Consider the following 25219-nt stretch of genomic DNA (forward strand, 5'->3'; position numbering starts at 1 on the left):
CCGGTTTTCCCAATTGAATAAGATTAACGCGGAAAGAAGCTGGAGATCGGTATGGGCGGAGGAGCGAGAACCCGGAACAACGCGAGCCGAGCTACCGGAGAAAAATGCAATAATCCTAAGCGACCCGAAAACGACAGAGAGAGATAACAACAGCGAAACTAATGGTAATCACAGGGAGTCGAAGAGAAACGGAAGAAAAGAAGAAGCGACAGCTCGACTGTGGGCGAAAAATAGGTCGAAAGAATTCTAAGGAGGATTCATTGCGCTTTTCATGGACGCCGTCTACCAGTTAATCTTCACCGGCGACAAAAAAAGAAATAGACGCGGCAAGCCGCGCGATATTTTCGATGAAATAAAATTCCATCGAATAAGAGACAGGCAGGCCGGCCGCAATCCCACGGATCGTTTTCTTCAGTTTCTCCCTACTAAAGATGATACAAAGCGTGGAGAACTCGTTGAGGATAAAACGACGCTAAGAAACTATGAACTTCCGCGGGAGGCTGATGCCACGTTAAAAAGGAACGAGAGGAAGCTACATGGAAACGGAGGTGGTATTAAAAGCGTCAGGGAACAGTAATCAGCTGGCTAAATTAAGAATCGTAAACACCGAAAGAGACCAGGCAAGCCAAAGCGAAAGCTGATTAAAAGACTGTCGTAGAGGACGGAGCAAGCCGAGTTGCTTCCAATCGGTCAGAATTTGTTTAAACTCGAAGCCGCTAACTAACGAAACCGCTCCTGGTCAATCGAACCGCAAATTTACAAATCTCCCCGAGACTTCGTAAAAGAAAACCAACAAAAACTTTTTGGAGCCTGTTACTTTCAAGCTGGGTAATACTGATCGGTCGAGTCGAGATGAGAATACGAAGATTAACATTGTAAGAAGCGTAAAATTTGTTCAGAGGATGCACGAAAGGCGTCGTAGAAGTTGGAAAGAGGAAGAAGCGTGGAAGATGACGAAGTAACGGGACAGCGACAGAAGCAGCAGAAGCAGCAAAAGCAGCAGTAGCAGGAGCCACGTTGATCAGTGGTAGTAGTACGGTGAGCAGCAGTAGCACTGTCGGTGGCAGTGGTGACGACGACACAACGAGAACAGCGAGGAGGAGGACGACGTCGTCGACGACGACGACGACGACGACGACGACGAGAACGACGACGACGACGACGACGAGAACGACGACGACGACGACGGCAACGACGGTAGTGGTAGTAGTAGCGGTAGTAGTAGTATCAGAGAAGAAGATCGAGAAGGAGAATGGAGTAAGAAGAGACAAGGATGGGACGAGAGTAGGAGGCCTGGAGGAAGGAGGAGGCTGACTGATCGGCAGAGTAGAGGAGAAAGAGCACGCCTGCGCGGAATCCCCGGGCGGGCGCGGGCAGTGCCACTGGAGGCCCGGCGGTTTCAGAGCTTCGCCCGGGACGACGAACCGCAGACGACCCGTACGCAAAACTCGGTCGTAGTTAGCCGTGTTTGAAGGATCGGTCGGAAAAGGGGCCATATCACGCGACGACGTATAAGCCCCCGTAGTGACAGCCTCGCGTATACGACGTCGCGTTTCAGTTGTCCGCCGTCGAGAGGAAACGTGCTAGAACCTTTGAACACACACGTTGAGGAAAACGTACCACGTCGCCTTAAGCAAACACGACACGGTGTATAAGAGGTACATCGTTCAGGATTGGCGTGCCTAATCGACGACTAGTTGGGAGATAATATGTGATCAGTGCGACACCGATACCACGGTGGTGTATCCGTATAAGAGGCATTGTGCGTGACAAACGAAAGAGAAAAAAAAAAACGTCGAGGGTGATAGAGAATCGTACTATGCACGAGGTCTGGTAGCATCGAGTCAAGGAGGATGAACAGAGTGATGACGGAGGGTTAGGAGTGAGAGGGTGCACCGATCTTTGGTGTGCTGGTTGTTTTGAGATGTCAGTGGACCCGTCGAAGGCAACTGCGTCGTCGTTCTCGTCGTCGTCGTCGTCGTCGTCACTGTCTTCGTCATCATGAGGAGATCCTCTTACGTGAATTACTACGTCCTGTGCCTCGTGTGCTGGATTCTCCTAGGCATCACCGGTAAGATCAATTTCACCCGCGTGACATATGTTCGTTCGCTCTCGAAAGAGGGTTCGAGCTCTCGCGGATCGTGCATCGATCTTTCGAGATTCCCGCGGGAAAGTGTACACGCGTTGACGTCTGGTAGTCGCATCATAGAATGGCTGGCAAATCACCTAACCAGGTGGTTTCTGGTAATCATGAATCTCGCGTACCCTAGGTTCGGATTACTGATGGACTAGCAACACGCGCGTCTTTTCAGGGTGATAAGGGGGGCCGCGTGACGTGAGAACGACGAGGGGGGAGGAAAGGGGCCAGGCGGGGCTGTACTGAAGACTTGTACTGCGGATGGATCGATCAGATTTTGGGGTGTAACTGTGCGTACGTGAATTAGCACGCGTGCATACAAACCTGTGTCGTGTAGGTCCGACTCGAACGTGAAGAATTCGGCAGCTGATCGTGTGTATTCGCGATCGATGGACGGCGAGAGGATCGAGATACGCGAGTGGAGGGAAAAAGGAGGACTCATAGACAGGAGGAGGGAGGGGGCTGCTTCCGGACCCGGTCCAGGGCTGTATCTAGCGCCACCCTTGTTTGTCGCGGCGACAGTATTGTATTTTCCCTATTCTTCCCTTTGTCCCTTAGATCGCTAGATTTTTTTTATTCTTCGTCATCCTTGTCGGGTCACCGTGTCGACTCGATGATTCCATCATCGTGAACTAGGGGGCGAGATGATGACAGAAGGGTAGCGTGTTCCCTCATCTTCGCTCTGACGTCGTTCAGGGACGTGTCTATCGATTTCATCTCTCGCGCGGCTGCATCGCGATGATACGGTTAGCTCCTTTTTATATACACTTTTCAATGAAGATTTTCATAGTTTGTCGATCGTACCGACTTTAACATCACAGACGAGTAATGCGAACGAAGATCGTGGCAGTCGATCGCGTGATACCGCTCGTATCTATGTTGCTCAGTTTGCACCTGATAGCCTTCCTGACGACAAAATAATAACTTCAAACTTAATTATACCAGTTAAAACGCTATTCGCGTTTACTGCTTCCCGTTTATGGTGTTACGCCGGTATCAAAAGAATATAGTCGATGGTCCGTCTCTTAAACAGGTCATGCCGCGATAACCGTGCAATTACCCACATCTTCGTAGCAGCGAAGCGTCGATCTCGAGGCTTATGTAACTCTTATGAAAATCCCTGTTAGTCGCGCCATAAGCGTGTTAATTACTTCTTCCCTCCTCGCGTTAGTTCTTTTCTTTTTTTTTTTTTTTTTTTTGCTGATTCAATGGATAGTCCATTAATTCACGGATCGCTACCCTCGACATGTTTTATCTTAATGATCTTCCAGGATACCGTTTCCCCTTGATACAGAGACTGCCAGCACCCTCGTCGGTCTTGCAATAATTTCTCCTTTGTATTGAAGAACTCTTCTCAGGACTCTTGTATCTTGCAGGAGAAAAAAAAGAGAAGGGGCCCGATAAAAAGGATTTATCAAGCACGGCCGTATCAGACGGTGCTTTTTTCTTATCGATCGACGTAGATGCATGTAACGTGGAAACATTTCAGTATGCAAAGTGGGCATCAAGTTGTTGTCGATCGGGTCGTTCATTATCCGCGTCGGTCGCTTTATAAATACGTTCCATTCGTCGCTTTCGACGCGGCTGTTATCGAACGAACCGTGACGGAGTAAGAGAGAAAGCGGGAACCGTTGAAACACACACGAAAGGCTGCCAAACCGCGAACTAAACGACACTCGTAGAACTTGCGAACGGAGCACAAATCGATGCCATTAACGCAACTAACGTACAGTCGGTAATTTTGTTAAACAATTTATCGTATTCTGGCCCACGTCGTTTTCTATCCCCATCTCATACTCTTAATTGGATTCGTCTACACGCCCAACCGTACTCGAATCCGCAACACGAAAACAATTTCTATTGTACGTATCGACGGGATACATTATGCACTTTCCACTCGTAACATAATCATAGCACAGCCACTGATTATACCCCAGGATGATTAACCAACCAATGTTGTTACCTCCGAATGAGAATTTCGGTGTTTCAACCATCGCCACAGGAAATCGCTTTCTCGGATGTCTGTTCGTCTAAACTGTATCGGGGTTAGATCTTACACGATGTTTCGGTTCCATTATTCATGAACTCTGTGTTGCGTTAATACGTTACATTGCTCTTGTTCAAACAGATTTTTATCAAACAACGTGAAATTAAATGTAATTATTAACGCGTTTTGCACCGCGTATCGGTGATTGATCGTTCGTAGTAATCACTAGAAAGTGAGGAAAATATTCTTCGAGATATTGCAAGCAAATATGTTCGATCGAAAATAAAAAAAGATGAAAATGTCGAGCATTCGTTGTTATTTCTCTTCTTATATAATTAAAGATCGTAACTTTGAACTTGAACTCTGAACTTTTTTGAGAAATTTTTTTTATGAAAACTCACAATAACGGAATACCGTTAACTGAATTGAACCAAATCGGACGATATCGCCGGGAACGTAAATAATTATTCGCTTAATATCGGCGGTTTTAAGCGACAATCGAACGATAACCATTAACTCGGCGTGCAGCGTGGAAAATGTACGATGGAAGTAGTGGAACGTAAATGTTTGATGAACTAGTAAGACAGAAAATCGAGTTAGCCTCACTGGGAGGGCTAGGAAGAACGATCTTCGAGGGAACCGAGAATCCAGATTTATGTCTGAGATTAGTGTCCGATGACGTCGTAAAATTACATCGAACACTTGTACGTGTAGTTCTAATAAAGCGGCGAAAACGCAACCCCGTCGATGCTCGATTTTCCGCATCGACCGCGCTCTATCGTCTCATGGGAAATATCTGTCAGAAATCCTCTTTCTGTTTCCAAGAAATTTATTTCTACTTTCACCCATCTTTCGACGTAGGTTCAGGTATTTTTCTTTTTTCTCTCCCTCCTTTTTTATCTTTTATTATTTTTACGGACCATTTCATTTGATTGCGCAACATCCAACCGAAACCTATCCGCATTTATAATGGTTCACAGTTAATAATAATCTATCGGTGCATCGTTCTCTTTGCGCTCAAACGCACGATAAGCGCATTAACATTAATCAGTACGTTGACACGCAGATAAACCATAAACATGTTTTAATTACATATCGGTTTAATTCGTAATTTCGCTCAATCGTAATTACGACGAAACAAGATACAACGTATGTATAACTTTGCCGAGAGTTTCGTTTTGACACGCGCGTTTAAATTTCTCACGGATAACCATCGTTCATGTCAAAACAATCTAGATTCGACATTACTCAAGGAAATTTATGGAATATGCAAACCTCTCTGTGTTGGCGTAGTACCGATGAATTCTCAGATCTACCAGGTTATTTGAAATGTAGCAGTATCGTTGGGCCATTTATTTTCTAAAACAACATAATTTATGGATCAAAAACATTTAATAGTTTTGATCGTAGATTCCTGTGTTGTTACAGATTCGATTCTCTATGCGCGATTATTTCTCTTTGTATGAAAAACAAATAGTTATTAATCTTCAGTTTGCAATTCATCTTTCTATCCTGAATATACCTTTCAAGAACCTCTCTTGTAATCACATACTCTTCGTAATGGGTAAGAGGATGATTACATATTTCTGCAAATATACGCTTAGTACTGTTGATCATAGATTGCTATGTTATTGTAACTTCAAAGTTTCTCTCATAACATTATATTCGTTTTATTTTAAAACAAATAATTTTTGTCAGTCTCTATCTTGTAAATATTTACTTAAAAAATCTTTCTCTTTTGAGCTGCACTCTTTCTTTTAAAACGTAACAAAAATAGAAATGTAGTTTCATCACCCGATATATATACAATTCATGTAAGTACATTTCTGTGGTAACTATATCTCTTTTGTTTAAAGAACAAACGCTTATTAATTTCATTTTGTACTTAACCTTTTCTTTCGGTACGCTTCCTTCAAAAATCTCTCATAATTATACTCATCTTCTTTCAAAGAAATACGCACGTACTCTTAGTTACATATTCCTTATAAATGCAGCAGAGATAGAAATATAATTACACCTGCAGACGTGCAATTCGTGTTACGATTCAGTGTAGTGCACAGCTCTATCGCTAACAACTTCAACCCCCTTCTGTTTGCCTTCGTGAATGATTCATTCCCTCTGAAATTTACGAACGGTCATAAGCGACGCGTTGCACCAACCACACAATCAACCGCTTTGTTCCTCTTTCTCTCCTGCTTTTCTCTCTACCTCCCGTCCCACCTTTGTTCTTTCTCTGTAATCTTGGCGTGAAACATGATTTCCAGGAATGTCGAGAACGATAATCACCGAGCACGTCGAAATAATTCAACTCGCAGCTTAGAACGACTCTGAGAAAAAGAACAGAGACACACGGTAACGCTACGTTCACGTCTACTTATAATCACTTTACGACGAGTCTCAGCTTTGCGGGATTCCAGTTCGAACCGTAACCCTTGCGCCCAATATTTTGCATTCCTGAAGAATTCTTTTGTCCGGAGGACCGAGTGTCCTAGGAGGATAGTCGTGCGCGTCTCCAGTGTTCGCGATACCGGATCGGTGCGCACTGATTGCCAATCCAATTTGCGCCGTCTGAACGGAAACGCGTTGGCAAATCGATTCATCGAGCGTGCAACGATTGCCCGAGATGCAGTTAAAAGGATATCGGTTCGAAACCGTGAATTAGCGGGATACGATCTGATAGACTCGTTCATGGATCGATCATCGAGTTCGCACGACTTGGACGCTTCTCTGTTACCAAGTTCCCTCTTACTGGTTTTCTATTGGTTAGAAAAGCCATCGTTCACGATGTCGGCGATGGTATTTTTGTTCTCGGGATTCTAGCGACGTTCCTTTAAGCTTCTCATTCTTTCGAGTGGTCAATGGAACTTCATCCTCCGAGTGCCCAGGCGGCTTGACTCGCTCGAAGTTAGTTCGAATCGTTTTCAAACAACGATGAGCAAGATGAACGTCGTTTAATGCCCTGTATTCTCGTCGCGGTTGTGTACGAGCCATTGTGGCAGAAACGATAACTTCCGTGTGTTTAAAATCACATTCGAAAATAGGAGCTATTTCGTCGACAACGTAATGCGTCACATCGGTGCATTTCGCCTCGCTGTTAAAAACCGGATGCGCTCTAGACGACGAAACGCTTCCGTAACGGGACGTAAGTAGCGAGCAGCTAAGCATTCGTTGAAACGTAGTCGTATAATATCAGGCCAGAATTGCACCGGCCAATTGCGGATATCACGGACCTTCGATATATGCAACTGGCGAAAGCTCGGGCGCGCGCGCCGACATGAGCCCGGTTTGACACACTCGACCCGACCGCTCGAACGTTTACCCCGATCAAGCGATGCCAATAATGCAATAATCCGTGCACTCTAAATGTTATGAATACCGGTATTATTGAAAGGGTGTGGATTTATCTGGCCGGATGTTATTTGCCAATGCGGACGTTCGATTTTTGCAGACACTGCTCTGCGCGATGCCGCGTTTTCAATCGATCGAACGTCGCAGGAGTTCCTATAATTCACCGTGTCTCGTTGATCCTGTTTTGTCTCTGATCTTACTAAATCCTTTTCTATATAATTCTATCATATAAGTAACATCGATCTGTACGATAATGTAAAATTAGTATTTGTATGATATATAAGTCGTTCGAAAGTCACGCATGTTATAGTCATACATTCAAAAATAGAGGAAAGTGGACGATTAGTTTAGACACTAAATAAATAGTTTAATGTCTGAAACAAATGTCTATGTAAATTCTATTTCATTAATTGTATTTTTACAAAAATACGAATTCGCATAAATATCTGCAATATCTAGTGACATTAGTCTTTCAAATTTACCTTGGAATTTTAATATTAATGTCATCTATCAGCGATAAATTTTATAAAACTAATTTTAATGCCAATCAACTTTCTTATTTTTAACAGCAAATGGGCTTTATTATTATACAATTTCTAAAATATCGAAATAACATTATTCAAGTATTCTATATGATTTGTAGAAATCAGTAGATATATAACAGATACTTATGTATACTGTCATGATACATTAACATTTTACTTCGTTCTCGATTAAATATAGAAATGCTTTCTTTATATTTTTATCAACGAAAACGTTCTGTCATTACAAGATATCCAAAATGACGAAGGAATGTTATTCAGTCCTTAGGCGTAATATGTAGAAATTAGTGTAACTGAAATATATCGTCAACTTCCTTATCTACTCCGTCGGCTGTCATAATACATTCTCATTCTACTTCGTTCGGAGCAGCGCCAACGTAAAGAGAAAGTACGAACACGATATCAGTTTCTTTTACCATTCTTTCATTCGGCCGCTTAAAATATGTTGAATAATACAGCAATACGGTTAATGCGTTCTCCTTATACTCCCTTAACACGTTCCCTGCAATGACGTCATTTGCGGCCGACCCGGAACTTTTTGTTTGTAATGCGGCAATGACTGGCACTACTTGCTGGAAGCAAAACTGCATCTGGAGGAATAGTCACTATGCTACTAAGCAACTAAATCGTCCTATTATGTTATTAATTAATCGATAAACTTACAACATCTTTACTCTTCTACTAGAATAGAATAAATAGGAAAAATAAAAAGCAAATAAAAAGAAATATGACACCAAAGGAAAGAACAATAATACCAGTTAGAGCAGCAAAATGTAGGTTCCACGATTTGTCACCGGGGCATCAAAAATACAGCAAGGAAACGTGAAAAGTAATACGTCGATAGCAGCTATTTTCGAGCAGCAGACCGGGAAGAAAAAGTTGTTGATGACCTGAATAACTCAATCAATAGAGCGGTCGTCCAATAAATGAAGGAACCGTATCCGAGTCCCCGCGTCGGCCAATTGTTTTTCTCGTTACGGATGCCATATAAATAACTATGAATTCGTGAGTTACAGCAAGAATTGATACCTCGGTCTCAGACAATTCATTGTTACCATAAACTCTTTATCACGATGCGTCGACATTCATCGAATATTTCCCCTATTCCTGCATAACATCCTGCAGAGTCGTTTTGGCATCGGCGTTAAAAACGAATAAACCTCTGTTAAGCGTGCGACGAGTTGCCAATGGTATCTTGCGAAGCGAGTGCAAGAAAGTTCCATCGAATAGCTGTTTTATCGAGTTCTTCCACTTCGACGTTTCTCGCATGTTCTCGTGTGGACTTTCGAGACTTTCAGTCGACGATAAGTCGAAAGGCTCCTTTCAATCCCCGCAGATACACGGGACGCATGGATTTTCTACGCGCCGTGATATCGTTCTAAGCTTTCCACGAACGTTCTCGACGAAGCACCCGTATCTCGAACCTAGTAATTTTTGAATATGCGTTGATTTTCCGACTACATTTCCGGAAGATACGTTCGAAAAAATAAACGTAGCCAAACACAGAATACATACGATACCATATCGCAGTGCAACGCATGAACGAGTACGGGTTTCCTTTTATCCTTCGAACGCTAGTCCGGAAGTGGGTCCTCAAGGTCGTTGGAACGAAGCCCACGGTTGCTTTCCCGGGGCGAATGCTGATCCGACTTTGGATACCCAGGATCGGAATCCCCTGGATTAGTATCCATTTCCTCGATGCACGATGGCCTGGTAGAAGCTCTCTGATAGGATTTATTCCGGAAGGTAAAGGGAAAAGGAGCATAGATGCGGCCACAGAGAGAAAACGAGACAGGGTGGCATCGTACATGGACGTCACGAATGCAAAATACAGTATAGTATCGCGATCCTTTTATTATTCCATCATGGAAACGTTATCCGTACAATGTAAATTCGTCAAGAATAACCAGCTCTCGCGGTCTAGCTGCCGTGTTAATGTATTCTTTTTAAACGTAACAAACGTTCGGATTAAAAGCGAACTTTGACGGAGATTCGTGCAAATGTTTCGTGCCTGTAAAAAGATTATGTGGAAAGAGAAGGTGTTGAGTGTTGCAGTGGCATTCTGTGAATTTAGCAATTTTTGGTAAAAATACGACGAGTATGACACGGAAGATATTTTTAAGTTTGAAACGGTTATTTTAAATTAGCGATCAAAGAGATGGATTTTCTACGTACCTTACGTAAAATAAATGAAGAGCAGAATATAAATACCGAAACTTATATTAAGATACAATACAATAAGATACAATATAAAAAAAAGAAATACGTTCTTCGGCTGTTTAATTTTTCAAATCCTACAGATGAAAAATGTTATATTTGATTTTACATTCGTGGAAGATTAAACATTCCGTCTAATAGAACATGGATACAATTTTAACATATCTAAAATACCTGAGTTAAATAAATTGATTTATTAAAATGGAACTTCTTTACTACTTTATATTTAAGTTTTTGATTAAACCTGTGAAGAATATACATTTAGCCTGTGTACGTACGTCTTCGTCTGAAAATCGATGAAATCTTGCAGGGGTGAGCACAAGATCCCATTCGTTAGTGAAGAGGTTCGACGGGATTTACACGGGGCCGTACTTCGATTCAAACACCCCCACGAACATCACGGCTCAACTGGGAAGTCATGCTTACTTGCCGTGCAAAGTGCGACAGCTTGGTAATAAATCGGTAAGTCCTTTGCCCCTAATTATTCTCATTTTCCCCTTTATGTCTTTCCATACAACAAAACGTTACCAATTAAAACTTGGAACTTCGCGTAACTCTCGTTATATACGAATCTTAAGATCAGACAGAATTTACTGAAAGTTCTACGAACGTTTGCAAACGTTCAAAACAAGTACAAAAAGAAGTAGTTGCGGCAGACAGAACAGGTGAACGATTGCGGATGGTGCGCGGTCGAAATTACGAATCCCTAAATTACGGATTCCTTAATTTCGATTCAACTTCGGCGAGAAACTTTGGGAAAACCGTTATCTCATCCCAGTTCCTTGCAAAAAGCACGACCGGATACCGACGCCGCCTGCTCGCAGATAAAGCGAATTTATTTGCACGCGAATACCCAGTTTTCTGTGAGGTGACGGTGGTGTACCGATAGTATCGTGCCGTTGGTTTCCATGAAGCCGCTGATTCGCCATCAAAAAGTTGTACTATCGGTCCTCCGTTTCCGTCGATATTCCACGTCGCTAAACCGTCCGGTTCGCGCTATTACAATAATCGAAATGGCCGCGATAAACCGCCGATCCCGATACACATCCTGACTCTATCTGCGTGGGAATTTATGCGAAACTATAAAAGTCTAATCTGTCTGCGTTCACGGCCGTTAGGGCGGATTATACGAGCCGCGTGAATTTTACGATTCACGAAAGAGAGAGAGGCGAGGGAGAGAAAGAGAGGAAGATAGAGATTGAAAGGGAATAAAGAAGAAAAGAAGAGAGAGAAATGGCCCCCACATGGAAGTAACCCAGATAACGGTGACAGGGGGCTGGTTCTTTTGGCAGACTGACGAGAAGACAGAGTGGTAAATGTTTTTGTGCGCGGTCTGTATCACTCGTTAGTGAGATTTTACCTTCATTGGTGTGTGCAATAACGAAACTTGTATGTCGAAACAGGCAGGACTAAGTGTCTGCCGACACGCGACCCTTGTATAATCGTCCGATTGCGTACTTAAGGGCCGCGAACCCATAGAGTCGCGACCCCTTTATACCCCCTTACCCTTTTATTCTTTTGATATTTATCGCGCGTAAAATTAAACGTACCTTTACCACTGACTTTCTGTCGGCGACCATTGTACCACGCTACCAAGAAACACGATTGAAAGCGATTACTCTCTACGGACGATTTGCGGAACACGGTCGTGCCGGTGACTTTGCATTTGTTTCCACGTCTTTCGTTCGGTGGAATGTGAGTGGAAATATACGAGACGTACCCGAGCTATAAATCAATCAGGCGGAAGGTGGAATATTTTTGTCCAATATCACATGTTCGATCTTGCCTTACATTTTAACTAATTTAAAAATCCAATTCTTGTACGTTGGTCGTTTAGATAAAACATTTTGTATTGTGTTATATACTTATTCGAAGATTATGTTGTTTCATTTTCACAATTAACTCGCTAACTTCTACAGTGTATACTTGTATACTTGGTAAAATTAAAAATTATTAATAATATTAAAATCGAAATTTAGGTAGATTGATTTTAGTCTTCGTAAGTATAAATGTGATGCAATTTATTTTGACCAGAAATGAGAAGATATATCAAAGAATAGAAGATCTATTTTTACATGAAATTTTATCAGCTTCTGCTAAGACAATCGAAATATGAACAGTTGCTTATCTATAAATTCCTAAAACTTAACTTTTTGAAATTTTACCTTAACAGTAAAGTATAGAACAAAAACGGACATATGTATACTAAACAAATTATGCATACTAAACATTCGTTCATCCATTCGTCCTTTAATCGATCTGTAATTATAAGACACCTCATATATCGCATTGCAATAGAGAATAAAATAGGATAATCGGTCCATGTTCGTGGAATTGGGTGCGCAACCGAATGGTCGACGAAATTCGAAGAAAGGATTTCGAGATTCATGTCGATGCAATTAAATCCCTTTCGTATCTGGAGATCGGCGAAGTTAAAAGTCCCGTGAAAGTTTCGAAAGAAACTCCAGAAAAGCCGGAAGGCGATCGATGGAACGTAACGCAAAGCTAGAAACGGGATTTACTAATTTATTGCTTTCTTCCTGGAAATTAATGGCACGACAATCGTAATTGAGCCAGAGAAAAAGGCAGAGAGAAATAGAAAGAGATAGAAAGGTTGGTTCTCCTCGGTTTCAACGCACGCCGTTCGCCGAGATAAACGAATTCCGTTCGGTTTGGAATTTCCCAGATAACGATTGCGCTTCAGGAACCCACCAAGAGATTACATTTCGCCGATTACTATCGATGCAGCCGAGTATATACTGCTTGCAAATTTTTCGCGCGTGGCTTGAATTGTAAGCTCTATCCTCGATCTTTGGATCGCAAGACACGAACAAAGAGGCAATTACTCTACTTTGTAGATTACAACCTTTCCCCGATTGTAAGTCGACGTCACATCGAGGGAAAACATCGCGTAACGTGCGGCGAATCGACCTGTTTCTGACTATACTTATCGCGCGGATAGATTGAATGTACTTCTAATACGGTTTTCTTTCGTGTAACTGCCTGGAATCGACGGTAAAAGAAAGGAAGTCCGCGAAACCGTTCGACGCACGATAAATTAACCCTAGACAAGGGAAAGAAGATTGATCGAGCGAGATCGAGAAGTCGTGCCAGGGGTTCTTTTTCCATCTCGGCCGGTTCGCGTATTCCGCGCTTTTTTCGCAGCCTGGTTTCTCTGTCCTGTATTCAGTCCAGGGAGGAGCTCACGAATTTTCAGCCAGACACGGTTGAATTTCACTTCGTCACTGGAAACGTGTCTGTTGCTTTATTTCGCTTTTTGTTCGCCACGACGTGGAAGAAACGGCCGCGCTCCGGACCAAAAATCTAACAATAGAGCCACGCTACGTATTGGAGAAGGGATTAATAATTCTCGCAATGCGTCCATGCCGAGCAAAAAGCATCGAATTGGAGCGGATTTTTCCTCTGCTCGGATTGATGAGGGGGATCATATACGACTACTATTTCCTGCTTTTCAATTTTCCTTCAATCGCTAATGAATATTAATTGCTTCGTTTCGCTAAAATATTATTAGTTTGATAAATAAAAGTGGGACGAAGTGTTTACGTTGTTTGTTAATTTCCGAGCTTACTGTAAGTACATGTTTATGATGCAAAGTACGGCCGAACCTAATATGCAAGGACAATAAAAGAAGTTAGAGTATTTTATGTAAGTTCGTTTTTCGATTACAGTTACTTTCTTGTTTTACAGAGTGTCTACTTTTAAACGAGAGAAATCGTAAAAAGTGTAATAAAAAGTTTTAAAGTGTAATACTGTGTAACATGAAGGATTGTCAAGTTTCGAAACATATAAATTGCGAAGGTATAAAACCTTCGTAAGAACTTTATTCGTGTTAAAGTAGTCAAACAAATGTATATTCGATATCAATGAATATCGAATAACTTGTAGAAAGTTAAATTTTTGAATATTTATGTTAGCTGTAATTTATATAGAAAGAACTAAAAGTTAAAGAGAAAGATCGATATTATATAAAGACGAAGTTAAATAAGATATGCAGATAGAATTTCTTATATTCTTTTGGCATGTTAAAACACAATAGAAGCGTTGCTATACGCTTTACACGTTTAGATTAAAAAAAAAAAAAAACACAAAATAGAAGTACACACTATCTCGGTTCAAATATAAGAATATAGAATATTCTGAAGTAGGTGACCAAACTTTCAAACCATGTTCTAGTCACTTTAAAGATGAAAAAAGACCATAGAAACATGACTCGGAAAATTCTTTCTGTCCGAGTTCTAAACAAGTTTTAAACACTCTTCGTCTGTGTCAAAGTTTCGTAAGAACACTTCGCAAGTTTATCACCTTGTGTGTTGATATGTTACAGCGTTGAAAAATAATCTGTATGTTGTCACACGAAATAATTCAGATCATATTATCTTCCCCTGGACCGTAAATATCTTCCAAGAAAAATGTATTTCTTCTAAAAAATGCTTCATATTTATACAAACCTATTGTTAGCTTTAAAATAAGTAGGACACGCTTCTAAAGTTCGGTCACGTATCTCGGACGGAAAATTTTGGATTTATAGCACATACCTATATCTACATGGCACATCAAATCCTTAATATTAACATATATAATCTTCAATATTAAATCCTTAATATTATTTATATAACATTAACATTGCAAAGTCTAGCTGGACACAGTTGAATTAGGGTTAATTAAACTTGGTCTGAAATAGAGTTAATAATAATTATATTGAAATATTAATACTGTGAGCTTCGGAATTTATAGCAAACCATAGTATCATAATATTAATGAGACGATAACAGACGAATATAATATATTGATGATATTATTAAAATTAATCTGTTTGTTCCCCAAATATGAAAGGTGTCGTGGATCAGAAGAAGGGACTCGCATATCCTCTCGGTAGATAGAACAATGTTTATCCCGGACGAAAGGTTCCAGGCGCTTTTCGTAGACGCGTCGGACACCTGGACCCTGCAGGTTAAGTACGTGCAGGCACGTGACGAAGGCGAGTACGAGTGCCAAATCTCGACCGATCCGAAGAAGAGTCACATCATCAAGCTCAACATCGTCGGTGAGATCGCGTGAACATTCTTTGATAACAATAACAATATTTTTCAATATTAACATGGATAATTAGTAAGATACGATCGAAAGTGTAAATAATATAATATCCTTTCTTTTTTCAATGACATATCGATATTTCCGGTACATTTAGAAATTAACCATTGACCATCGTCGTTCAATTCTACGCCAGTGTTATTTTTATGTTGTCAGAGAAGAGCTCTGTCATCGATCGACGGAACACTTCGCGAACCATGTTCCATCGACGTGATAAAAAATTATACGAGCGTAAAATACAGACATTCTCTCTTTCACGTAACTCGTACGTGCGAGGCGCTAAAATGTTCGCTCGAATAATCGCTCGGTGTATTTAGTAATTAATTTTCTTTGTCGTTCGATCACCTTCTTGCGTTACATTTAACACGTTCGATGCCACATGGGCCACGGATGACCCACGGCAGTCACCACTTCTCAACTTGCATTAACCCCGTAGAGAAATATTCTTTAATATATTGTTTAAGTAGAAGAGATTTAAATAAAAGATTAAAGTATCGTGAGTACAAAATACACTTGCTATTTTTCTCTGATTAACATGTTCCGTGTCTCACGATATGTAGTTGGTTATCGTTAATAATACGATAATCAGCAGAAATAAAGCTTTCCATCGCGAAAACAAACATATTCTTTATTATTATGTTGAAATTGTCAAAGAAAAGATTATTCATAACAATGTTTTAACAAAACTGTTATGCTCTCTCTATGTACGATATTATATTAAATATTTATTATAACGTATAATTTTTTCACATAATTTCATTTAAATATTTGCTAAGGTACAGAACATGTTTTAGTACAACATTCTTGAATTAGTTTCGTTTTTTGTTTAGACATTCCATAATTTAGCACGAGAGAGTGTTGTCAAATATAATAAGTAATCCGAATGTCGTATCTAAAATGGCATTATATATGGGAATCATTAATATTTATTCCCTATAGCAATTTTTATATCTGATAATAGAAATACAAAAGATCTGAAGGATGAAAAAATAATTATTTCGAATTCCATGTTATTTCATTACATTGTCATTCATTAAATCGTAAGGAGAAGATAAATATTGGCTACCGATTTTCCAGTGCCAAAGATCGAAATCATAGGCGATCGCGACATGTACGTGAAGACCGGAAGCACAGTTGCCATACGGTGCGTGATCAAGCAGTCCCTTGAGGGTCCTTTCTACGTTTTCTGGTACCACGAGGGTGATCGCGTTCTGGATTACCAATTAAACAAAATCGACATCCAGACGAAGAGAATCGATCACGACACGGTCAGCAGTCTCGTGATCCATAAAGCGAGGCGGGAAGACTCGGGCAATTACACCTGCAGTCCGAGTAGTTTGGACAGCGCGAGCGTGCAGCTTCACGTGTTAAATGGTAAGCATTTTCGCGTTTCAGTAACTTAAATTACTTTCGTGATCGTTCTACGTTGCAGTGACACGAAACGAAAAAGCATCCTTTCCTTTTTAATAGATCATTCCTGGTAAACGTGGAACTTTACCAGGGAAGGTTTGTAGGGAAATTTTTTACGTTCTAACGATATTACTTTGCTAAAATCAATCTGATTTAAAGATTTACTTTGAAACTTAATACTCTCTATTTGAAAAAGTTCTATAACGAAATATAATGGTAAATACAAATTGCATTTGTTAAAGAGACTAACTCGGCAAAATTAGTTCGCTAATAATTTAACACAGTTTCTATTTAATCCTTCGTCAACTTCTTAAATGTAATCACGAGTACAAACGGAACGGACATAAAATACAATCTTTAGACAACGCGAAATTAGAAACGGTTCATTAATCTTTATCTGGCCTTTACTACGAATGTCTTTAAAATTAATTAATTTTTGTAAGTATAATGAAATGTAAAAGTATTTCGTACGAACATAAGTAAAAATGGAAACGTCAAAAAGACAAATTCTACTAAACTTACTATGCTATTTCAAACTCTCAACTTTATTAAAAGTTTCAAACACTCTTCGAAGTCTCATATTTTTCAAATTTCAAGAAAGAAGGTCAATTTTCTAACTGCAAACGAGCATATCGATCTGCCTATCTAGGAAGTTTTCCAAATTCTTTATGATTGCACGTCTGCGAAAAAAGACGATCGCGTTAAAAGAAAGAAAATTGTTAAATACGTCATATTTCCGTCGTGATAAAAGTAGCTATATAAAAATCGATTCTCTGATATAGGCGAGCATCCTGCCGCGATTCAAAGAGGGATCAGCTCGGCACCGGGTGGCTGTCCGACGCTATGGTGGCTGGCGGGCATCGTGACGCTGTATTCGAGTCACGGCAGTCGCCTATTCGTCCTCGCCCTTTTGATCCTCATGGTCCTTTATTCGAAGAATCCATCTTACTTCGCGCCAGAACGATAATCAGAAACGATATGAGAGGACTATGTCGAAAAATGATCGATTATCTCCTGCTACGAGACCTGGAAGGCGCCTCGAGGAACGTTCCAGCGACAAGAGACGAGAGAAAGTGTACGTGCGAGGCTTCTTCGGAAAGACTTCGTGACCCGATGAACGATAGAAGGAGAGAAGTTGATCGAAGGACGCGAGCAACCGCGAGAAGAGAACCACGAGAAAATAATACGAACAACTCAACGTAATAACCTACGTCATTTTGGCAAGCTGCTGTATCGTTTTACTTTCGAAGAGACATGGAAGCCAAAGGAGATCTTGAAATTCTCAGTCAGCTAGTAAAATAATCGATTTTTATTGTCGTTCACGCATAACTGACAGGTTTCCTTTCTCTAAACGATTAACCAACAAATGATCGTACAGCGAAAACTACTGTGTTTCGAGGGAGAAATCTTCACAACGAAGGATCGAGTCCGCTTTCCGAACGACTCGATCGTGATCACGGTCGTGCGCGATCGAGGCATCCGTGAACGTGACAATCGTCGATCGCGGGTGTCCCAACGACGATTTTACTCTGTGTACGAGGGAAGCTCGAAGGTGTAAGGGCGAGAAGGAACGCGTTTAGCATGTCGAGATAGTATGATCCGGCCGTTAGCAATTAGAGGTTAATTAATCTCGGGGGAGTACCCGTGAATTCGGCGCGAGTTCTTCACGCGGTCGAAAAGTGGTTACTTGGTCGCGGTAAGAAAACGAACGACACGAAGCTTGCGAATTACCCTTCCTCTCCTTCAAAAGCGGGACGAGAAGACGAATTTTTTATAGGAATTATATATAAATACACGATCTTCCAAGTATTTCAAACACGCGCGATATAGAAACCTTTTATACCCTCAAGTTTTACGCAACTCTATCGTTCTAAACAATCATTCTAACTAATCGCTAAACATCATACGTGATCATTGTACATATTTGCCTAAACGAAATGCCATCGTGAGAATGGATCGTGTAAAACCCCCCTGTAGCTGAAAACAAACGACGACTAAGACGTAAGTTTGAGAGACGAGTTTCACCCTTCTTATTCATTATCCGTCATTGTCAGAGGTGTTTCGCGATCTTCGTGTCATTCTCGCGGGAAGCCAAACGAAGTCTTCGTGATCGATCGCGAGATTCTGTCGGGAGGGTTTCGTAGTTTCTTTCACATCGAGATTAACTCGACGACGAACGAGTGTGACTTTGCCAGAAAGAAAAGGGAAATGAGGTTGGATATAGATCGACGGGATGAGGTTGGGAGGGTTGAAAGGGGGGCGGTAACAAAAAAGTAAAATACGCGCAAGGAAATCGTAGAATCCCGACAGACAACTTCGTCCGCGCCGCTCGATAGAATTGAAACTTGTTCGATGAAATTTTTAAAAGCGATGTGATTAATTATATTCGACTAGAGAGACGATTAGCGAAATGTGTCTATACTCGACCGTGTACCGCATGCACTCGGGATCGTCTCGAAAGAAAGAGATGCATCTCGACGATCGTCTCCGATAGACGGTCCGTCGAAATCATCCGACAGCATGAGGTATAAATAATTTCCTCGTTTTTCCTAATCCTTTTTCTAAGCTACGAGGATGTTTCACGGCCATTCTATACATCGAACAAGAAGCGTAATTAATAAAAATATAGAAGCTTCTCTATGTAACTCGAAACGCAATAGAGTAACGTTACGATTGCCAATTATCATTCGAGATTAAATGAGATTTGCAGAAGCTGAAAAATGATGAAGTATTGCAGTATTAGAATTTTTGGAATGTAATTACGCTTGTTTGTTTATGTCTCAAGTCGATGTAGTGAAAAGTTTCTCCGAAAGATCAAACGAATAGGAATTGTTTAATTTTAAAAACTGCTTGTGATCGTATATCGTAACTTTATGTGTATTTTACTTAAAGACGTAAAGTTAAGATCATTTTCACTAATTGAGAAGAAGCCATTTATATCATACAACGAGATCGACTCTTCTTTCTCAAAGTTCCTGAATATTTTTACACGAACCTAAAATCGTTTGATGTTCGATGACTGAAAAGGTAACTCTTGTCCTTGTCATATTTATCGATTCTACGACGAAAAATATCACTGCCTGAATTATTCAAAAGTGTTCTATTTCAAAATACGTTCAACGAGATTGGTTCTATAATTACTATCGCTGGTCGTTTTTCTCAAAGAAAACCGAATAAAAAGAGAGGACGTAAATGAAACGTACCGATTGCTTCGAGACGATCCACGGTGACAAATTTTGGTACTTGAAGCGCATTGAGTATAAACACAAGCCAATAAAAAAGTGTTATATATCCGTGCATGCGTGTCAAGTTTCGTAACGGAATGGGTCGCACGAGAAAAATAAAATTACCAATAATTTCTATCGAATAAACGCTATCACGTAAAACGTACATACGTTACACGTTCATTATACAAGCTGCAACGCGACATTCAAATATTATAAACAGTATAAACGATTTCTTTCACCTTTTTTATTAATTCTTAAAATTCTTTATAAATATTTGAATCGAAGGGTCCACATTGTCGATCGATAAAGGTACCCATAAATATGAGAAAACTCGTAATTTGCATATTCTAATCTGCTTCGAGTACATAATCCATAAAATACAATTCATACATTATTAATCAATTGATAATAATGGGGAGTAAGAAGTGGAGATCGATACGAAATAACGAGGATGATCGCTATAGCTAACAAAGACCCAGACCGTTTTCTCGTTCTGCATGTTCGGCTGTATAAACATACGGACGGACAGCTTTTTGGGTCGCCTGAGGCGTCCTATAAATTTGCTTTCTTCTCGCAAGCATTAGGAAATACTGTTTTTTATATTATATATAAATATATATATAAATATATATATACAAACGAACAGATAGATATATATATGTATATGTGTGTACGCGCGAGAATACGTTGCACAACGGTGTTAAAATATTGAACAAGTTTCAGCTCGAACTAGAAAAGAGTGGCGCAATAAATAACACGGGGGAAATAGCGAGAAGATACAACATGGGATTAAAGTTAGGAGAAAAAAACAAAAACGTTTTATGGGGAATATAATCGGGAATAACTGTGAATAATAACCGTGAAGAAAATGAAAGAAATCCAGGGTTTTGGGGGGAGAGAGTGAGTCGAAGAATAGATGGTACTGGAAAGAAGGATAGGAGATTAGTCGAACGAGACGAACGATACGTTAGAATATCTACGATTTATGTGATTGTAAATACATAGTATATAAATAACATAACGTTAATTAACGATATGCCGTACGTGTTACATTAAAGAAACAAACAAGAAAAAAAATAAATAACGTTACTGTGTAATTTTTCGGATCGTAAACGCATTCGAATGGGTCTGGCCGCCCGTGCTAACCGGCTCGTTCAGATCGTCTTTGAAGGCAACAGCTGATTGTGAGAGCTACATAGAATTCACGATCGAGAATTCTCGTACCGTTCGATTCTCTTAAATTACGCGGATTTTGTAATAGATAGTCGCACCATCACCAACTTCTGTTTATTACTTCGATCGATAACCCTTGAACATTTATGTACAATTTCCACGAATTCATTAGAATCTATTGCATAACATGCTCAAAAGATCCTCAATTAAACGAAGACGCTTGCAAAAATAAATACAGCAGAAGAGGATGAAAACGAAGTGAGAAAGAAGAAAGAAATTAACGGACAACAGTGCAGAGATAGGAAAGATAGAAGGAAAGGAATAGAGGGTAGCACCGTCGCGCATGCTTTTTCTGGCACATCGGTGCATCGAGCAACAAAAAAGGAGCGCAACTGTGTGCAGTAGCGTTTCTGGATAGCACGGGCCGGCCACACGCGACTAGATGTAACACTAATTAACGCCTAGCGTAAGAACTAACGGATATAAATGAAGGATTATATTATCTGACATAATATAACCAGGTGTGAACGTACACGTGTATAATTGAATTTTTCGCGGTAATTGGTGACAGTACGTGCATGAAAAATTGCACGCGTGTCATATATGAGTGCAAAGAAACGAATGAAAAATTGGAGGTAAGAGAGAGCGTGTATGTGTGCGTGTGCGTGCGTGCGCGCGTGAGTGTATGGGTCGATGTGTGTACATGCGAGACAAAGAAGAAACGAAAGGAAATGAAAGTGAAGGAGAGAACGAGAGAAAGAGAGAAAAAGGAGCGTGAATGGGTAAGTAAAAGAAAAAGAAATGCATACACACGCGAGGAGTAAAAAAGGGTTGTTCGTTGGACTGACGCGCTAAGGCGTTGGTCGAATGACGCACTTTAAGATAAAAAGGGACGACCGGGAACAATCCTTCTTGTAACGTTTCTTCCCTTTCTTCTTCCCGCGCCTCGCGAGGCCGCTCGTGACGAAAGATAAAAAGAAAGGGCTAAAGATAGGGCTCACCTGAAGGCCACAATTAAAGCTTGCCAGCTTCCTGCACCCTTTTTCTTCTTACAACAGCCGAGGCCTCCACTCGCCAGGTGGAAGAAGGAAGTTGTAATTTCCACGCTCGTCCTCGTCGCCCCTTTATTATAATATTGCTAACAAAGAGGAGACGAGAGAGATAAAAATGATGATGACGACGCTGGTGGTGATTATATTAATGATAATTTAAATAAAAACGTTGTCTAAGGTATACTAACGTCGTAGGCAGCATTGAATTTTTGTACCATTGTCTATAGTAGCTCTTAAGTGTCGCGAATTTTTCTGTTCTTAAGATGCTCGCCTTTGTAGGCTTGAGTACGTATACATACTTATGTATTCTCGGTTTTGTCGATGGCTTGCTGGGCGGATATTGATCTTCATTCCTAGTGACGTCAATCGAGATTTTCAGTCGATTATTTGCGTCAAATATTTATTCTGAAATCAAATTTATATCAGTGGTTCTTTGATTAAAATATAACCCAAAATTGATTTATAACATTCCGATATATTAAATTTAAATACGAATTTAGGCTTTTGATTTTCCTATTTTATTTCAAATATATACTTCTTTACAATCAAGAAGATAGAAATGTAGACGAAAGTATGGATAGAGAACCACTGATGTATAAGCAAGATTTATACTGCCAATCTATAGTTCATTAATTTAATGTTTCGTCACAATTCTTTCTGAATTATATAATGTTGAAGAAAGTTAGTTTTTCTTTGGATAAAGAATAATTATACTATCTTTATAATCAAAAATCAACTACATGTATCAAATCCGCCTCAGCGACAAATACGTACCCGTTCCCGAGAGTCGCGGTACGCGAATATCGAAAGATCCTTTTTCGTGTGATGATTGACCGTCCTGACAGTTCGTCGATGTGCTCTTACGCGTAGATACTCAAAGTTAGTTTTTTCGATAGTAAGTAATACGAATAACAGATGGCGATGCGATTCTACCGAAAATAAATCGGAACCAACGAGCCGGAAGTCAGTTTCGCATGTGAAATAATTGCCGATTCAATTATTAAAAGAAGAAAAGGATAAACATTAAAAATAATGCTGTTAGTGCGTTATACGATAAAAGTCGTGATCAATGGTGGAAACTGGATTACCGGTAAGACAATTTCATAAAAAAATAAATTTTGTCAAAAGAACATTGTATACTGATGCGGCGTGAACTAATTCCCTGCAAAATAGTGAATAGGTTATTGATTTCGTGAAGTGAAGAGTGTGCATGAATGGTTATTGTGATTTTAACCCTCTACCGCTTATTATCAGTAAAGTATGCTATACTTGTTTGCGACCATATCTTGACGTTTTGTAAATAATTTTTAAAATGAAACGCAAGTACATATTGTAGGAAAATTCCATATAATCATATATCTATTTGATATCTAACAACGTGATTATATTTTTCTTGATTTCATCCGTATTAATTTTAATTTTCTTCCTGTCTTAACAAACCTACATCTGTCACAAATCTATCATTGCACTTATATGTACACAATTGTTTTACTTTATATTCCATTGTGTTTATATCTTTCGTATATATGTAGTAATTGATTCTGTATATAGATGAACTGTAAATGAGGCAAAAAATAATTTTAGCTGTAGAGGGTTAGAAATAAATAAAAGGTATACAGTCGTCGATCGAAACCCTCGGGACGGAGAAGATTTTATCAATCCCTCATTATCGGCGATATATTAATATACGACTCGTCGCGCTTTCCTTGTTACACGACTAATAAATAGGTAGCCATTGAGGCTCCTGACTATTCATTGACATCCGCGGTTCTTCGTTCGTCAAGAATACACAACGAAGTTTCAACAAACTTGCAAGATAATAGAATGACTTCTGTTCGATGGAAAAAGTGAAAGATTTAATTTATCAGGAGTCTCGATCGCGGCAGGAGAAGATCAATCTATCATGAACGTGTTCAGTTTTCAGAGAAACCTCCCATAACGATAGTTACGTTTACAATGCGCGACAGATCACACGTAGCAATGGGTCTAATTAATCGTTAACGCGTGCCGTTTGCCGGTTCGAACGTTCGACGAAGCTGATAACAATTTAAACCACACGCAATGTACAATCGATTTAAGATGTAAACGATCGAAGGAAAAAGAAGGGTATATCGAGGAGATAAAATGATAATCGACGGAGAGGAAAATGAATGATGAAAGCGTTTGTCGAGCGCCCGAATAAGCGAACATCGATTTAAAATAAACGTAAATAAATTAAATGAAAACAGAACTCGAAGATAAAGAAAATAATAAAATGTCCCTCAAATTAAGCCTCGTCTCGCAGATTCCCTAATGTACACCTTGAGCGCTTTAGGATAAATCGGAATAGACTTTAACGAATCCGCGAGATGATGCCGAGGAAAAAACTGCGTGGATGTACGAAGGATGACGAGCGGGAAGTACGAACGCGTAGCTGCTATGTGTGCGTGAAGAAAATGATCGGGTTGAGAGAAAGAGAGTGAGAGAGCCGGAGAGAAAGATAATAAAATCAATGTTAAACCGATCATTACCAATTTACAATTCTGAGAGACACATCTTCGTTATTCGCCATTTCTCTGCATAAGTTCAACCTCGGTTTCAAACGTTGGACGCTGCCCTCCCGCCGGCATAAATCACAACTGAATCGACCGATGCTTGTGTGGATTTTTTTCTTTTCTGAAGACTTAAGAGGTATTGAATTATTAGAGATATTCAAACATCGGTGCGCAGGACATTTTTAATGCATCGGAAAGTGACCAGATGCAAGCGTTATCATCAATGGGGCATCGTCCACACTGAAATATACATTACACACGAAGTCTCAGCGTTTCCGTTTTTTCAAAATATCGTGACGGCAGGGACGAGGAGAACAGTCCCGTTCTATGTGTGTAAGAACCATAAAGCTTAATGAAGAACATTATACTATGAACTTACGGGATACTAAATAAAAGTAAGCCAAACCGTTAACGATTGCAATGTGTCTTTTTACTTCCGTGTAATCAATCGATATGTTTCCTGTCTTATTTACATTTTCA

General features: G+C 40.1%; 2 protein-coding genes across 9 annotated transcripts in view; one reads left to right on the forward strand and one right to left on the reverse strand.

Annotated features, from left to right (window-relative positions):
• LOC141445772 (uncharacterized) overlaps positions 1-23458 on the reverse strand; it is a 109720-nt gene extending 86262 nt beyond the window's left edge. For 5 of the 8 annotated variants that reach the window (XR_012453378.1, XR_012453377.1, XM_074111747.1 and 2 more), the window contains exons 1-3: positions 22980-23458; positions 22394-22610; positions 22155-22291 (exon numbers count right to left, since the gene is read on the reverse strand). Coding sequence is in view for 5 of the 8 variants with exons in the window: in XM_074111747.1 (XP_073967848.1) it covers positions 22155-22291; positions 22394-22423 (167 nt within the window). In the remaining 3 variants the exon portion in view is untranslated. Of the gene's footprint in view, positions 1-9843; positions 10026-14930; positions 15316-22154; positions 22611-22979 lie in introns of those variants that run through there. The other 3 variants (XM_074111749.1, XM_074111751.1, XR_012453379.1) reach the window with 3 other exon arrangements.
• On the forward strand, positions 1037-25152 carry LOC139986622 (neurotrimin). The gene is made up of 5 exons (XM_072002080.1): positions 1037-2071; positions 10542-10693; positions 15086-15296; positions 16421-16717; positions 17536-25152. The coding sequence occupies exons 1-5, from the start codon at positions 2002-2004 to the stop codon at positions 17718-17720; spliced, it is 915 nt and encodes a 304-aa protein (XP_071858181.1). The 5' UTR covers positions 1037-2001; the 3' UTR covers positions 17721-25152.
• The last annotated feature ends 67 nt before the right edge of the window (positions 25153-25219 follow it).

The sequence above is a fragment of the Bombus fervidus genome, chromosome 1 (genome assembly GCF_041682495.2).
Source record: "Bombus fervidus isolate BK054 chromosome 1, iyBomFerv1, whole genome shotgun sequence".
Lineage (NCBI taxonomy): Eukaryota > Metazoa > Arthropoda > Insecta > Hymenoptera > Apidae > Bombus > Bombus fervidus.

Excerpts from the sequence above, each read along its gene's own strand:
- LOC139986622 (XM_072002080.1), top strand. The coding sequence starts at position 2,002 with ATGAGGAGATCCTCTTACGTGAATTACTACGTCCTGTGCCTCGTGTGC. Across the intron at positions 15,297-16,420 it reads CATCAAGCTCAACATCGTCG|TGCCAAAGATCGAAATCATA; the intron begins GTGAGATCGCGT and ends CCGATTTTCCAG. Across the intron at positions 16,718-17,535 it reads GCAGCTTCACGTGTTAAATG|GCGAGCATCCTGCCGCGATT; the intron begins GTAAGCATTTTC and ends TCTCTGATATAG.